This window comes from Vitis riparia, chromosome 18 (assembly GCF_004353265.1).
Source record: "Vitis riparia cultivar Riparia Gloire de Montpellier isolate 1030 chromosome 18, EGFV_Vit.rip_1.0, whole genome shotgun sequence".
NCBI classification, from domain to species: Eukaryota; Viridiplantae; Streptophyta; class Magnoliopsida; order Vitales; family Vitaceae; genus Vitis; species Vitis riparia.
In genome coordinates, this window is record NC_048448.1 from 25607803 (window position 1) to 25624057 (window position 16255).

General features: G+C 32.4%; 1 protein-coding gene across 1 annotated transcript; it reads right to left on the reverse strand.

Moving 5' to 3' along the window:
- Positions 1-9667: 9667 nt before the first annotated feature.
- On the reverse strand, positions 9668-10902 carry LOC117907334 (flavonol sulfotransferase-like). The gene is given in 2 exon segments (XM_034820840.1): positions 9668-10557; positions 10560-10902. Coding segments are annotated over 2 exon segments (987 nt in total). The 5' UTR covers positions 10873-10902; the 3' UTR covers positions 9668-9883.
- Between the last annotated feature and the right edge of the window lie 5353 nt (positions 10903-16255).

Below are 16255 nucleotides of genomic sequence, written 5' to 3' on the forward strand. Positions count from 1 at the left end.
TGAGATCTTATTCAAGGAAAGCACGCTAGTTGGGGGGGCATCACAGTTATCTGTAACAACGTGCCACCATATTCTGATTTCGGGGGGGGGGGGGGGGGGTGGGGGGGAGAGCGCACCGAACCAAAAGAAAACACCAGTTTAGCTGGAGATTCTGGGGAGTGCATGATATTTCTTTGAGAACATGGGACCACTTGCATCATAAAAATCAGAATAAATTCACTAGCAAGGCACCATTTTTTTTATTGATGAAGGAAAGTCAGCACAAGTTCAGATTTTGGTGACGTTTTCTAGAGATTTTCTGGAACAGATTCAGAAATTTTTGGTAGGTAATTCTATGGGGCCCCAACGGACAGAGTTGAGGATTGGAAAAAGGGCAGGAGAGCAGCACACACAGCCGGGGAGATGTGGAATTCTTGGGTTTGGGTTTTCTTTGTTTCCTACTCTTCTAATATTCTCCACAAGTAGCCACAAATTCTCTCCAAAGTGGGCTGCCACTTTCCACCACACTTGGAGCACACGCGCTGCCTTCAAAAGGGAGAACCACCATTGGAAAGGAGAGGCCACCACTTTGAGAAGATGCACAGTCCACATATGAAGATGATATAGATTCTGGTGGACCATCAAAGTTCTATCAGAGTTTAACAAACTGAGCATTCAACAGCACAGGTCACTTCATGGGACCATTAAAATTCCTCTTCAATTCTTTGATAACATCAAAATTCCAGTTGCCCATCGTGAGTTTAGTGTTGATTTTGTAAATCTGAATTTTATACCCTGTGGGGAACATTTTCCTAAAGCAGCAGCGTAACCATTTTGGGTGGACAATTCTAGTGGTGCAAAAATTTTCAAAAACTTTTTTTCCTTGCTGCCAATTTTCACTCAACCACTGACTTTCTAGATTTAAAATTTGTTTAAACAACTTTAGAATAGTTTTAAAAAATTTCCAAAACTTTTATGACTTTCCTCACTTCTTTAAATTGAATTTAAAGTTTCGTTTGATTTAGAAAGTCATTCTGGAATAGAAGATATAAATGTGTCTTTAGGGAGGCTCTGTTTTCACCCAGTTCTGGACACCCGAGATCTTTTTAAAAACATAAAATACAAGAATTTTTTTTAAATTTGATTCAATATTTTTCCTCAATTCTAGGATTCTTGAAATTGATCTTAGATATATAAAATATTAAAAACTATGCCTTTTTGAGGAAGATATGAGTTTTCAAATTTGTACCTACTGTGTATACTGGATTCCAGACATCTGATTAGTTGGAGCGTTTTAAAAATATTTTTGAGTATTACCCAACCCTGAATTATTTATTTATTTATTTATTTATTTATTTTGTGATATAGACACCTTGAAAGATGTATGTGATTTTTTTTTATTAATTTATGTGATCATTTATTATTTTTTAAAAAATTTGTTTATGCATGTCACTTTTTCTTATCTAATCTGGACTTTGTAGAACCTTTTGGTGTCTTTTCTACAATCTGTCCTTTGAATGAGTGCTTGGCTTTTGGTATGTTGATCTAGATGTGTAGGAGTCATTTCCTGAAATTTTTCATAATTAAATTCCACTCTAAGCCTTTTTTTTTTAGAAATTGTTTTATGATGAATCATTTTCTAACTGCATGCTGATGGTTTTATACTTTACATGAAATTGTTATTATTTTCGGAGTCATTTGATTTATCTTAGCTTAACTTTAGTTTTGGCATTGTATATTAGACATAATAAAGATGTTATTTGATATATATTTGCCCTAACCACTCTAGCATTTTTTTAGGAATCTTATAAATATTTCATGCTATCTAGACACACTCTCTATCACTTACTTTTCAAATTTCCATGAACATGCATGTTGTTATGAGCCTTATTTATGCTTGATATGATCCTTAGATGCTTAGATGTATGTTTGATTTGCTTGGATAAAACACATGTTGTATGCTATATTTTATGATAGCACTTTCTGACTTTGATGTTTTATGATAGAGTTTGAGAAGCAATCCAGGTACACATCCTAAATTGTTTTTCTGACTTGTAATTGGTTTTCTTGTTTAGCATGTTATTTTTTGGAAATTACCTTAGTCTACCTAGGTACCCTCAACCAACCGATTAATTGTCACATTCGATCCCCTCAACTTAGTCAGTAGAGACCTCTTTAGGGCTTAAAGGGGTGCTACCTCTTAAAGGTACTTTCCCAATAGGTAACCTGATTCCTAAATCCAAACTCGGGTTTTTCAAAGACTCTTTTTCCAAAACTTCCTTGCCTTATTATACAAAAATAAAACGCTTACCACATGTAGGCTCCGAGTGAATGCTCCCCCCGACCATGCCTCCATGAACATCATGACAAAGACGCTACAATCATTACTAAAAACATAAAATCATACACACCAATTAATTTAATTTTAAGGGAACTAAATTATATATATTAACATCCATTTTAAAACTATCACTAAAAAAACAAATACATCCCAAGCACACTTGTTGTCGTGATGTGGAACCTCTGGCTTGACACAAGTGCATTTTGATAAATCAGTGTTCATCTCATGTTGATGGTGTGCAATAAAGGTTAGGATAACATTGGCCTATAACCATTGATGGAGTAAATTATGGAGAAATTTACCATGATTAAGGGGGAAAATGACGTATGCCAAATACATAATAGTTAGTTCAAATAAGGCGTAATAGCTTTTGGTATGCAACTTACATTACTTTCTTTGTTCACCTAGACATTGAATCCAATAACACAATGTGGAATATTGCATAAATAATGTGGAATACTAAACACAAAACAAAATTTCTCCGGACATCTAATTGTTTAGTAGAGTACTCATAATGTCAAGATTATTGCTTATCAATTGATGGATTTTTCATCAAAATCAATAGATACTTGATTTGTAAAACATAACAATAGTGCATTACAAATAGTGATCCTCCTAAACTTATTCCATTCTATTTTTCTTAAATTTATCTTTTATTTAATTTTTTTCTTCCTAATTTATTTTTCCCACATGCTATCAAAAGAAACACCTTTTCTTTTCTTTTCCATTTTTTTGACAGGAAATCAAACTCCTTCAATGTGGATGTAATAAATAAAACAAAAGTAAATATAGAGGATCACATTCTACCCGTACAATTCTATGTCACAGATTTTCGTTTAGCAGTAGATGTCATGCAACCACTCAATAAAAGAATCTAACCTAAACATCTTTAGTCTATTGTACCAAGCTATGAAATAAGAAACAACAATGGAATTAACCAAATTGCATTGATAATACCCAAGATGGTTCATAAATAGATTACAAGATTGAACAAATATGAGAACAAGTAGCAAAGATGTAAACTCTAACATACCCTCAACAATAAATCTTAAAAAAAAAAAAAAGAACACCTTGATATTCTATTGACATTTCTAATGATAGATACCAATACATGGAAAATGATATGGTCCATTTAGACTACACTAGTACACCAAATCATAATGTCATTCTCTTGAAGTTGTTCACATTCCAACTAGGTGTTTTTATGTATCACATGTACCTAGAGCCTTAGGGCATAGTTTCAGACTATTTGTTTTTAGTACTACATTGTGGTATTAATTGAATATTTTCACCATTTCAACTATGAAATAATACAAGAATGCTACAATGGTTCACAACCCATTTTCAAAAACAGAAAACTCCTCACCAAATGTACATGCCCAAACACTAGATTCTCAAACCGTTTTGAAAGTCGTCAAAGATAGTTGATCGCTTTCCAAACTCAAAAAGCCTAGAAAATTTTTCCTCAAAAAATGACCTATAAGGAAGTAGACTTGAAATTTGGTAGTTGAGAAAAAATAAAGAAAAAATGGAGGAAAATAGAGCCCGAGGTCTATGTTCTCAATACCTCCCAAAGACTAAAAAACAACCAACTAGAAATGATGAAAAATCTAAAAATTTTCCCAACCTTTCTCAGAAACCAAACAATAGTACCAGTTTCTCGGTCACCCAAAAACCTAAAATAGCAATGTTAGGACATTTAATCTTGTTAGTGTGTTAGCAATTTTGTTCCTTGTAATGTTTGGTCATAAAAGTCCCTTTAAATAGTCACTTACTCTCCATTGAAGATCAAGAGTTGTTGTTTGTCCAATCGGAAAGTCATAGGTATGTCTAGAAAGGTTTGACATATGGCATGTTAGGCTCTTATGAGGTATAAAGAGAATCGGTTTTGCTTTTGAACTTAAAATGATTTAAAAATAATATTTTTTTAAAGGGGAAGATCACTCAAGCGGCCTGAAGCGCTCAAGCACTTAGGACCACTCAAGCACTCCTTATCGCTCAACTACCCGAGGAGCTTAAGCGATGGGTTAGTTGGCTGGAGCGATCATGCTAGTGCTATCGAGATTTTTTCACACAAATTCAGTTTAAAACTCTTTGAAAACCAAAACTCTAGGCTAGTTGCCTATACCTACCTTATTACAACCCCTCAAGGGTTAGAGATCATTTAGAGATAAAAAAGATTTCAAAAAGAGTCTCTTAGAGAGAAAGACTAGGAAAATCTATGTAACTTGATCTCATATATAGTGAATTTAGACTAGTAGTCTTAGACCTTATGGTTTTTTATCTTCCCAATTAGTGTGGCCATTTTCCATGTAAAAATCTCTTATGCCTCATTGCTTATTGTTTGATATTTTGTTTAATAGTTTACAACAAAAAGAATTGACATACCCCGATATCTCACAAGATAAAAATTAGGCATAACATATAAATATTTATTTTATTTTTTAATACACCCATTCAATCCCCCTCCCCCCACCCACTTGAGTGTCCCCACTAGACTTAAGGGGCATTTTCAAGGTAGTATAAAAAAATCATAATCCTTATGTTTCCATTTTCCCTTGATTTTTCTCATGAACCAAACAATAGTATAACATCTCACCTAGTTTTGAGACCGCATCTAGAAACCCATAAAGCAAAACTCCCAAAAACAACAATTTAATGAGAGATTTTAGGGATGTCAGTTGGATTTTCAGAAGATGGATGTCAGTCGGGATTTGGGAGTTTTAAAGATTTCAGGGCTTTTCATTTTCACAAATTTGGTGATTTTTTTTGTGTTTTGTTGCTCCTCGTGTATGAATGCCATGTCAAATTTGGGACTCCACCTCACTTTAAAAATAAAAATAAAAAGTCTCTTCAGGGTATTTTGGGCATTTATGGCTGAAAAATCACTACAAGGAAAAAAGTATATGGTGACATTTATAACGAGTCACCATAAGCATAGGGTGTCACTACAACATAGTGTCACCTTCTCCACTGACACCATAGAGGGTACCAATTGGTGACGTATTTGGAAGTGACACCAAAGTAGATAAATGGTGACCCATTCGGAAGTGACACCATATATTTCTAGTGATGATAGGGTGTCACATTAAATACATCATCTTTGAGTTATGATGTCACATTAAATGCATCACCTTTAAGTTATGGTATCACATCATTGTAAATTATTGTGGAAGATATGATTGGTTTTAGTTGTTGATTTTTGTAATGCTTATGAATTAATAAGATTAACCTATTTATATTTTGTCCATAAATATAACAATCATATTATATTTAACTCATTTTTCTGTAATGTTTCTGGAATAACTCATAATACATTGATCATCTAATAATATTTGTATATCAAATGTTCACAAAAAGATAGTACGTCTAACATATCAAACCCATCAAAACTAAAAAAGAAGAGTGAATACATACCAAAACATGATTTAGAAATGTTAAAGATCCCAAGATTCATGTATACCTCCATTTCCTAAGCATAAAACCGGCTAACCATAAAATGACATAAAAGTCCCATCTAAAAATCTAAATTTCTCAGTTGCAATTAAAGTAACGTTTATGTCCTACAACGTATAACATAAGAGTTGCATTTAAAAACCCAAAATCTTGTTGCCTTCTTCTTTCTTTTTATTCTCCATTTCACCATCCCAAGAGTGTATACCTGCATTTCAAAATTTAATGAGTTTTAGAGATTTTTATTGAAGAAAATAAACATGGATCGATGTTATCATAAATGAACAAATCTAAGAACTATTTTTTTTTTCAAATAGAAACATTATTCAAAGAATAAGCATTATTATACAATACCTATGGAAAAATTCATGTAGTAGCTAAGGGACTCACCATGCATGGTGATCATGATGCATTAACATGATTCATGATTAGTTGTAGAACAAAAGTAGTCCATTCTCCTTTAATTTCATCGAATGACGCTTTTTCTGATGAATAAATGGAAATATAACTCTACTTGAGAATATGTTTTTTTTTTATCACAAAACTGAAATCAAATAAGAAAATAACATTAAAATGCATAACATTTGGAAGCCTAAAACTATGTACAATTCATTAAATAAGTAATACCTTTGAAGCAATAATTGTAGGATAAAAAATTATCTCTTTAATAAATCTCATAACAAAGTAGCCACATTCGAACCCTCCTTCTTGTCTTGGACACTAATCGATCAATTATAAAATAACATTAGTACTCACATATATAAATGGTGCAAATGTATAAGCTAATGTGTAAAGAAAAATTTTTGGATGTCACTTGCACTAGTTGCTAAGATGACTCCCTCTTAGATGTTTTCTTTGCAGATATTCGAAGAGTCTTATGTAAATAAGTTCAATGGGTACATTTTAAAAATAGGTAAGTGTTATATGTTTTAATATATATAAATAATAAAAAAATGTGTTTGGGTTGAATGTATTTTTTTTATTTAAAAATAATACTATGAAAAATAATAGGAAGAACTTACATGTTTACGATATCCTTTAAGTCCTCACATGGTTTGTGATGCATAGGGTCAAGATAGCGGACTATCATTTTCCTTGGCTCAAGCACTACCTAAATATAAACCCTTTAAGTCCTCATATCTATTTTTATTAACAAAATATAAAAACTTTCCAAAACTCAACTACTTAAATATAAAAACAAAATCAAATAAAATATCTAGCTAATTGGATTTTAGAAACTAAATAAACTATAAATAAACTAAATATAAAAACTAAATAAAATATCTATGCCCATGAATTAATTGAAGGGGATAGAAAGACACAGAGAGAACATGACTATGGTTATGATTTCCATCTTATCATCTCCCGTCAATACCACACATGCCCATTTTAAGGTTGGACACTACTTTTGTTGATGGACTTGAAAAGGGAACTTCAAAATTGAAAACATAAATAAACCCTTATGTAAAAAAAAAAAATTAAAATATAATTGAGCATTAAAATATTTACTCTCTTTCATCACTTTCATTTGAATATTAATAATCTCTTATTGAGATAGATACTTACAATTTAACAAAATAGAAATTCCTAATAATAAAAAATATAAAAATTTCTATTTCTATTAACAAAATATAAAAACTTTCCAAAACTCAACTACTTAAATATAAAAATAAAATCAAATAAAATATCTAACTAATTGGATTTTAGAAACTAAATAAACTATAAATAAACTAAATATAAAAACTAAATAAAATATCTATACCCATGAATTAATTGAAGAGGATAGAAAGACATAGAGAGATCGAACATGGCTATGGTTATGATTTCCATCTTATCATCTCCCGTCAATACCACACATGCCTTCCTGAATTGGTCCTTTTGGGATTGGATACTCTCAACGAAATTCTATATCTCATTCCCACTTAGATACAAACAGAAAAATCATTTTTTTTCCTCTCTCGTTTTTTAGAAAGGATGAAGATTATGTGATAGTATATCTCAAAAAAATTTTGTACCTGTCATTCTCATACAAATAGATATTAAAAATCATTCATTTTTTTTTTTTCCTGTTTTTCACTTTTTTTAAGGATTTGATCATGTGTTTGGTTTAGATTAAAAAATCAATTAATCTACAGTTTTTTCTTCTATGCTAGAAGATTAAACCTAAATTTTTCTTCCCTACAACTCAAGAATACACAATTCACAAAAACCATAATACAAATATGTTGAAACAATTAATATAATGACATTAATAAAAGAAAAAAAAATGATAGATCCAAGAGATTTTGGGTTACCTAGGAGTCCACAAAGTGAAGAATGTCGGTTGTGAGCGTGTTGACTATGGGTGAGAGAAAAGGTTGAAGAAGATCACGATTTTATATATAGGATTTATATATTGAGATTTTTTGGATTGGGGGTGAGATATGGAAACAATGGGATTTTTATATAGTATCCATCATTATTAATTCTAAAAATAGGTTATAATACTTAAAAAAAATTATTTTATATGATGTCACTTCCCAAAAAATGACATTATAAATATAAAATTAATATCATCTAACTACCTCAATTGAAGATTTTTTATATGATGTGTCACCTTTATTAATTATAAATCCTATGGTGTCATTATTTTAAAAGTGACACCGTAAATAGTGACACCATAAACTATTTTTGTAGTAGTGAATTAGCTTGATATCCATGAGAGCAATTTCATAGCTTCCTCTCACTTTTCAAACAAATTATGCAAAGTTTAACCCATTTTCTGCAATTTTCAACCTAAAATGTCCCTAAAGCATAATTATCCCTTATAAAAAATAGTAACCAAACAAAATCCAAAATATTTTTGAAATCTGAACCTCCATGAAACTGGTGTGAATCTGGCAATAATTACTATAAAAAATGGAATGCCACTTTGTTCCTCCATGATTGCATTACTTGTCCATCATAAGTTTTCTTTTCTTTTCTTTTCTTTTCTTTCTTTTTTTTTTTTTTTTTTTTATTTGCTCTCAAACTTCTTATATATTTTAAAAATTTTACTATTTTTAAAAACAAATGTGAGAAAGGAAAAAAAATTACATAAAAAAATCCTTAAATGTTAATTTTATAGAAAATTAGAAATTAAAGCTAAAATCTAAAATAGGATTCATGTCACCTCCACAATAATGCTAAAATTGTCTATATAAAAATTATTTGTCATAAATAGAATTATTACATATAAATGCGATTTTTTTCTTTTAAATCATAAACAAACATTTGTGATAAAATTTTATAAAAACTATTTACTATAAATTGATAATGTGATCAAATGTATCTTTTACTATGAATACAATATTTACACCCAAATCTTATGAGAACTTTTTAGCCAATATGACTAAATATAACATTTTATCATGAATGAAAAGTTTCATCCTTAAATTAATTGTGTTACACGATAATGAGGATAGATAATAAAAAATAAATAAATAAAAAATAGAATAAAAACACACAAATTTATGTAAAAAACTTTCCATACCATCATAAACCCTTCAAAAAATCTTATAATTATGGTTTCATCACATATGTCATACCACGAGCTTTTCGGGTCACCAAACTCTAACATTAATCTTTTTACCATGCAAAGAAAAGTAGGAGTTTTTTTTCATCAAATAATATTCATGCCAAAAAATCTTGTAGCAAAACATGAACACGGAAAATCAGATTCATGTTTAGATAATTAGAAGGCTAATCAAGAAGGCTCATATACCTGTTGCTTCAAATAAAGGGTCTTAATTACTTTTCCAACAAGAAGACTAGAGAGGGAAGGTGAGTTTTCAGTATATATAGAAGGTGCCTTCTATTATTTATTCCATTCAGTTCCAGGCGATGTATATTTGATGCGCTGCCTTGATAATGATGTATCAAAGGAATGTAGGAATTTCAATCCTTTGTAGTTACCAAACAAAATAAAGGATTCACTCCCTTCACTTAATTCTTTCATGCAGTACATGCAACAGGGTAATTACAAAAGGAGAAAAAAACACCATTGAATGAAAACAAATGAGTGATACCCATTCCTTCCAAACTAGGATTCTAGACATGGAAGTTACTAACCCACGTCGTTGTGCAGAGAACTCATGGCTGCAGAAACATCAAGCCAGTGCCACTAAATTTTTGTTCAGTTATCTGGTCTACACGCTGTACCATTTCATCTGTCAGATGATTCTTCCAGTCTCCCACGTTTCCTTTCCTGAAGTACACATCGTTTTTGGTCGCCAATGGAGTGCTGGAACGATGCATTCCAGTCTTATTCACCTTCAAATTGCTCAAAGTCTCAAAACTACACAAGTTCATAATTTTCTGCACCACCCCTTCACTCTCTTCCTCCAGGGAAAAAGGACATCCCATGAAATCGGCCAATGTCTTTATGTAATGCAAGGTGTCACTCTTCAGATCTTCATATTTCAGGAACAGTACTCTCTCAGGACATTCCAGGCTTGCCTTCCAATACCCTAGAATATGGTCCCAGTATGGGCCATATTGTGATATTCCTTTACAGAACATGTCGAGAGCCGCTTCTAGAGGAACGTGTTCCTCTTCTTGAGGTGCCAACTTGCAGATAAAGTGCCACAGGGAGATAAATGCATCCTTGGGCTCTCTGCAGATGTACACAATTTTACAATGAGAAGACATTATGGAATTTGGCAAGCTAGTGTATGGCAAGTGTGTAGCCAGCAGAGGAAGTTTTGGGCTCCGGTGGAAGGCGTCCTCTACAGCATCCACTTCCAAGAAGGGAACACATTCGTGGGCACAGTTGTGAGTAAAGGATTGGTGGAGTCATCGAAATGGTGTCGAGTCACAATGGCAAAGGTTAGAGCCTTAAGCCATGTGGTGCCGGTTTTAGGAGCACTGCTCAGGATTATGTCACCAGATTGGGCCTGGAAGTGTTGTTGAGATTTCATGATTCCTTCTAGGAAGAAGGAATAGCACCAGAATCCTTGGTAGTGGTAAAAATCTGCATTAACTCTCCAGCCATGATGTTTGGGAAGAGTTGAGATTTTCTCTTTGTATTTGGTAGGAAGGGGAGAGTCAGCGCTGCTTTCAGAAGGAAAGTAGGATTCCATTATAGGAAAGAAACAATCTATACATACCCATGCTTATGGAAAGAAACTCCATTCTTATAGAGTAACTCCAAATCATATGTTCATTTTCTAAAGTTATCCAATTTCTTGTTGGATTATTATTCCAAATAAAAAAAAACTTATACGTACCCATGCTTTCATCTCCATTCAAATATCTTAATGCTAAACCAATTTCTTGTATTGAAACGTCCATTCAAACCTCTCAAAAAATCAAATCAAATCAAATCAAATCTACACTATTATTGCAATGTTCATTCATGAACATTAATGCAATATTTTAAATCATAAAAAAATCTATACAAGTGCATGTCCATCCAAAGATACACTACCTGCTACCGTGGGAGTTGGTGCATGACAATGATCCACTACCAGCCACCCGGTAGTTATGGGCAGTTTTGGGCCAAAATGTGCTCCATGATTAAAAATAAAATAGAATAAAATTGTGATATGCAAGCATCCTCCGCAATTTACTATCATAAACCAATATCACGTACAATGCTTATATATTTCTTATTACCTTTAAAAATGCCCGAACATGTCAATTTCACTATTTCATTGATATTTTTTTTTTTTTCATAATCCGTGAATGAAACTACAAATACAAGAATCATTTTATTTTTACAACATAAAAACCTTGATCCTCATTTTCACAAAAAAAAAAACAAAAATAAAACTTAATTAGAGACTTTGTCCTAAAAAGAAGAATTTTTTTTTTTTTTTCTCATTGGAAGAAAGTGATCCAAGGTTCACACTATTTTTTCTTTTTTCTTTTTTTTATAACAATTTTTGAGTAGTTTTAAAGCTTTCAAAAACTTATTTCCTATTTTTATTTATTAGGTTGGATTAATCCACTGGGACACTCAAACCCAACCCCAATCCCAATAAATAATTATTTATTGAGTTGGGTTAGTTCATTTAGCCATCCAAATCTACTCCAATAAAACAAATAAATATCTCTATTCAAATTTTAAAACCATATTTTAAAGATGCAACTTTGGATCAAATTAGAAATCATATATATTTAGAGGTACAATGGTTCAAAGTAGCTATCATTTGAAGCTACTTATATAAGACATTTTCATTTTTTTTATTTTCTAATGTTAAAATTAGGTAACCAATGAAACCATTCAACATGCTCATCTATTGTTCACAATATAATTAAGAAGAAAAGAAAATAATATATTAATTATACAATAGCCCTAGTTAATTGATCAATATCAAAACATATAAGAATTATGAAGAATCCTTTCTTGAGGTGTGAAATGAACATGAATGATTTTAATATAATTGTTGGCATTTTCATGCAATCTCAGCATAGAGAATGGGCATGGGCCTTCAATTATTGAAGCTTTAGTCAAATATAAAATTGAAAGGACAAAATATGGAGTTGTTATTGTATGGATTTGAATGTCTCCAACATTAATAAACAATTAGACCCTTAATTTGTAAAAGATTCGCTTAACTCTCCTAACATTAATTTTTCAACTACAAACATCATCATCGATAGGGGAGTGTTTCATCTTAGAGGGAAGCACTGGCACGAGCAAGCTTATGAGCAAAGCAGAAGCGATAATGTCAACTTGAATAACGTAAACATTAGTGAGAAACCAATGCCCCGAAAACCTAAGAATTCCTCTACAAGATTCATTCACAAAGTGTGAGTCAAAGCCTAAAATCAGGTAATTGATTACTAGAATTTCAATGAAATTGTCTTTATCTTTTATAAAGATGTTTGTTGATCTCTTCATAATCCTTATCCCATTAATTGAAAAATGAAATATAACAGCTAAATTGAATACCCATATCAAGCTCGCGCAAAACCAGACCAAAAAAGCATTTACATTTGCAAATCCATAAAATAAACTTTAAGTTTAAACATTTCTCATAATAATGATAAATTAAAGAAACATTTTATTTTTTATCATGCAAGGAACCTAATCTTTGTTTTGGGTCCGCTCCTATATATGGATTTGTAAAATTTGGTGAGCACCTCACAACATTCAATGTACGATTAAAGAAATGAGCATGGATGTAAGAAGCTACTAGGTCTACCTGCCATAACCTCGATAAGACGTAGTGCACAGATAAATTGCATGCTCCAGCAAATAAATGTTGGTTTCCTTTGCAAATTTCCTCCATGCCGGCTTTAATTTTGATTCAAGATCACACGAAGCTAGTTTATTAATTGCAGATGCTCTGTTTTCTACTTTTTAAAAGTTCATAGGTCTGGCATATGGTGAAGGGAAATAGCTAAAACAATAAATTCTGAGTGATGTCAGCATAAATATCTTTAGGCTCTACGTAATTAAAATCCCAAGAAGAAATAGCACCAATTATAGTAAATTCTATGGATGCTCAGTTTGATGGAAAAGGTTAGAGCCTTAAGCCATGTGGTGCCGGTTTTAGGAGCACTGCTCAGGATTATGTCGCTAGGTTGGGCCTGGAAGTGTTCTTGAGATTTCATGATTCCTTGTAGGAAGAAGGAATAGCACCAACATTCTTGGTGAAACATAAGAAGATGATTCTTCATTGATTGAATTAAAAAGTTACAAAGATGAAAAAGAGAAAAAAAAAAAAAAAAAGGATTTATATGGTATGAGACCTAAACCCAAGGCATAACAATTCTAACAAACTATCAACCCACCCTTTTAGCTATAAAAGGCAGAAAAATACCTAAAAATAAAGAAAATACCAATAATACTTTATTTACATAAGGCTCAATTTTAATTCTCCCTCTTATATGGAGAGTAAATATTGTGCACTCCCATCTTGTCAAGAAGAAAAACAAACTGAGGAAGAAAAAAAAGGCTTTGTCATCATGTCTGCCACTTGGTGCCAAGATGAAACATGAAGAGTTTTCAAGTGCCCACTCTTTAGCTTCTCTCTCACGATGTGACGTTCAATTTCTATATGCTTAGTTCACTCGTGAAAGACAAGATTTGCAGCTATGTGTAAAGCTGCTTGGTTGTCATAGAACAATATGGCAAGTTGCTAGTGTTGAATATGCAAATCCTTAAGCAAGGTGAGCATCCACATCAATTCACAAGTAGCATTTGCCATGGCTCGATATTCTGCTTTAGCTGAAGATCTTGAAACAGTGTGTTGGTTTTTTACTTCCAAGAAACTAAAGAATCTCCAATGTAGATACAAAAACCTGTGACTGATCTTCTAGTATCCAGACATCTCACCCAATCCGAGTCAACAAACTCTTTTAAAACAATGAAAGAAGTAGAAAAGAACAATCCTTGACAAACTGTTCCTTTGATATACTGAAGAATATGATAAGATGCAAGAAGATGAGAAACTCTTGGCTTAGCAAGAAATTGGCTAAGCCGATTGACTGAATATGATAGATCTGGTCTTGTTACAGTGAGATACAAAAGCTTGCCAATCATTCTTCTTAACATGGTAGGATCATCAAGTAGGTCTCCCTCATCCTATGAAAGTTTAATGTTCAGATCCATTGGAGTTTTCCGAGCTTTGCACCCAAGATAACCAACTTCACTTAGAATTTGAAGAGCATAATGTCTTTGATTGATTGATATTCCTTTGTTGGATATTGCTACCTCAAGACCTAAGCAGTACTTCAAATTTCCTAGGTCTTTAAGCTTGAATTAACTGCTAAGGAACCTTTTTAAATCCTCCACATGTTTCTCATTGTTGCTAGCAACAATTATGTCATCAACATATACCAACAAAGTAGTAAAAGAGTTGCCATTAGTCTTAATAAACAACTGTCAACTGCATCGCTTGAAGCCCTTTTTTATGAGAACACTTGAGAATTTTAAAACCTATTGTCTATAGGCTTGCTTAAGCCCATAGAGAGATTTATGTAGTTTGCACACTGTGTAGGTAGTTAAACTCTCTCTCACGGTGATAGTCTGGAGGAAGGCACATGTAAACTTCTTCATGGAGATCATCGTGCAAAAAAGCATTATTAACATCTAATTAGGTGAAATGTCAACCATGTGTGGCAGCAATAACAAGTAACACCTTAACAGTAACCAACTTGGCAATAGGAGAAAAAGTTTGAAGGTAATCAATACCTTCTTGCTCTATGTACCCTTTTGTAACCAAACGAGTTTTATACCTCTCAATAGATCGATTTGCATTGTATTTAATTCTATAAACCTATTTACATCCCACTGGTTGCTTACCTGTAGGTAAAGTGGTTAGTGACCTAGTACCATTACTCTCAAGAGCTTGTAAGTCCAAAGACATGGCTTGTTGCCACTTCGGAATCATAGCAGCCTCAGTGTAACAAGTAGGTTCAATGTTCAAGAAAATTGAATGAACAAAGGCTCGGTAAGAAGAAAAGAGACGGTTATAACAAAGAACCTGAAAAAGAGGGTGATGAGTAGAACTATGAGTTGATGAAACAAAGTTTCAATGATAGTCACACAAGTAGGATGGTGGTTTCCTAACTCGAGTGGGGCGATCAGATGTAGTAGGACAAATGGTAAGAGATTCATTGGAAGAGATATCATGAGAAACGAGAATAGAGGGATGAGAAGGAAGAGATTCAGGAATGGGAATGTCATCACTAAAAAGATCTGGCAAAACACGATCAAAGAAGAAATCCAAATGAGAGACAGAGAGTCGATCATGTTTGAAAGGAAAAATTGACTCGTGAAAAATAACATCTCTTGAAATGAAAACAGTGTTGATTGAAAGGTTAAGTAATTTGTACCCTTTATACCTAGGAAGATAGCCAAGGAAAACAACTTGAATAGCTTGAGAAGAGAATTTTGATAGTGCTTCAAACTTGAAGCATAGCTCAGGCAACCAAAGGCTCGAAAATGTGCATATGCTGGTGGTTTATTCCATAATAACTCAAAAGGAGTTTTTTTTTTTACAAGAGTCAAGAAGGTGTCCTGTTTATAAGATAAACAACAATGAGTACACAATTAGTCTAATATGCCAAAGGCATGTTAGATTTGAAAAGCAAAGTGCAAGCCACATTCAAAATGTGTTGATGCTTGTATTCAACAACTAAATTTTGTTGAGAAGTGTCCAGACAAGAATGACAAGGGATAACACCCTTAGCTTTACAAAATTCAGTGAATGATAATTTTGGAGTATTATCGGATCGCACTATTTTGATGGTGGTGTTGAATTGAGTTTGGATTAGAGAAAAGAATTGAGGAAGAATGGTCAAAACATCATATTTGGCACATAGAAAATACACCTAAGTGAATCGTGTGCAATCATCAACAATGGTGAGAAAATATCAATTCAATTAATTAAATCAAATTATTAAATGAAATAAAGGATAAACGACGCTGCTTAGTATAATGACAAGTAGAATAATGGGAATCATCTGAATCAAAATTTTCTTTTATATTCAACTCATTCCTTAAACTTT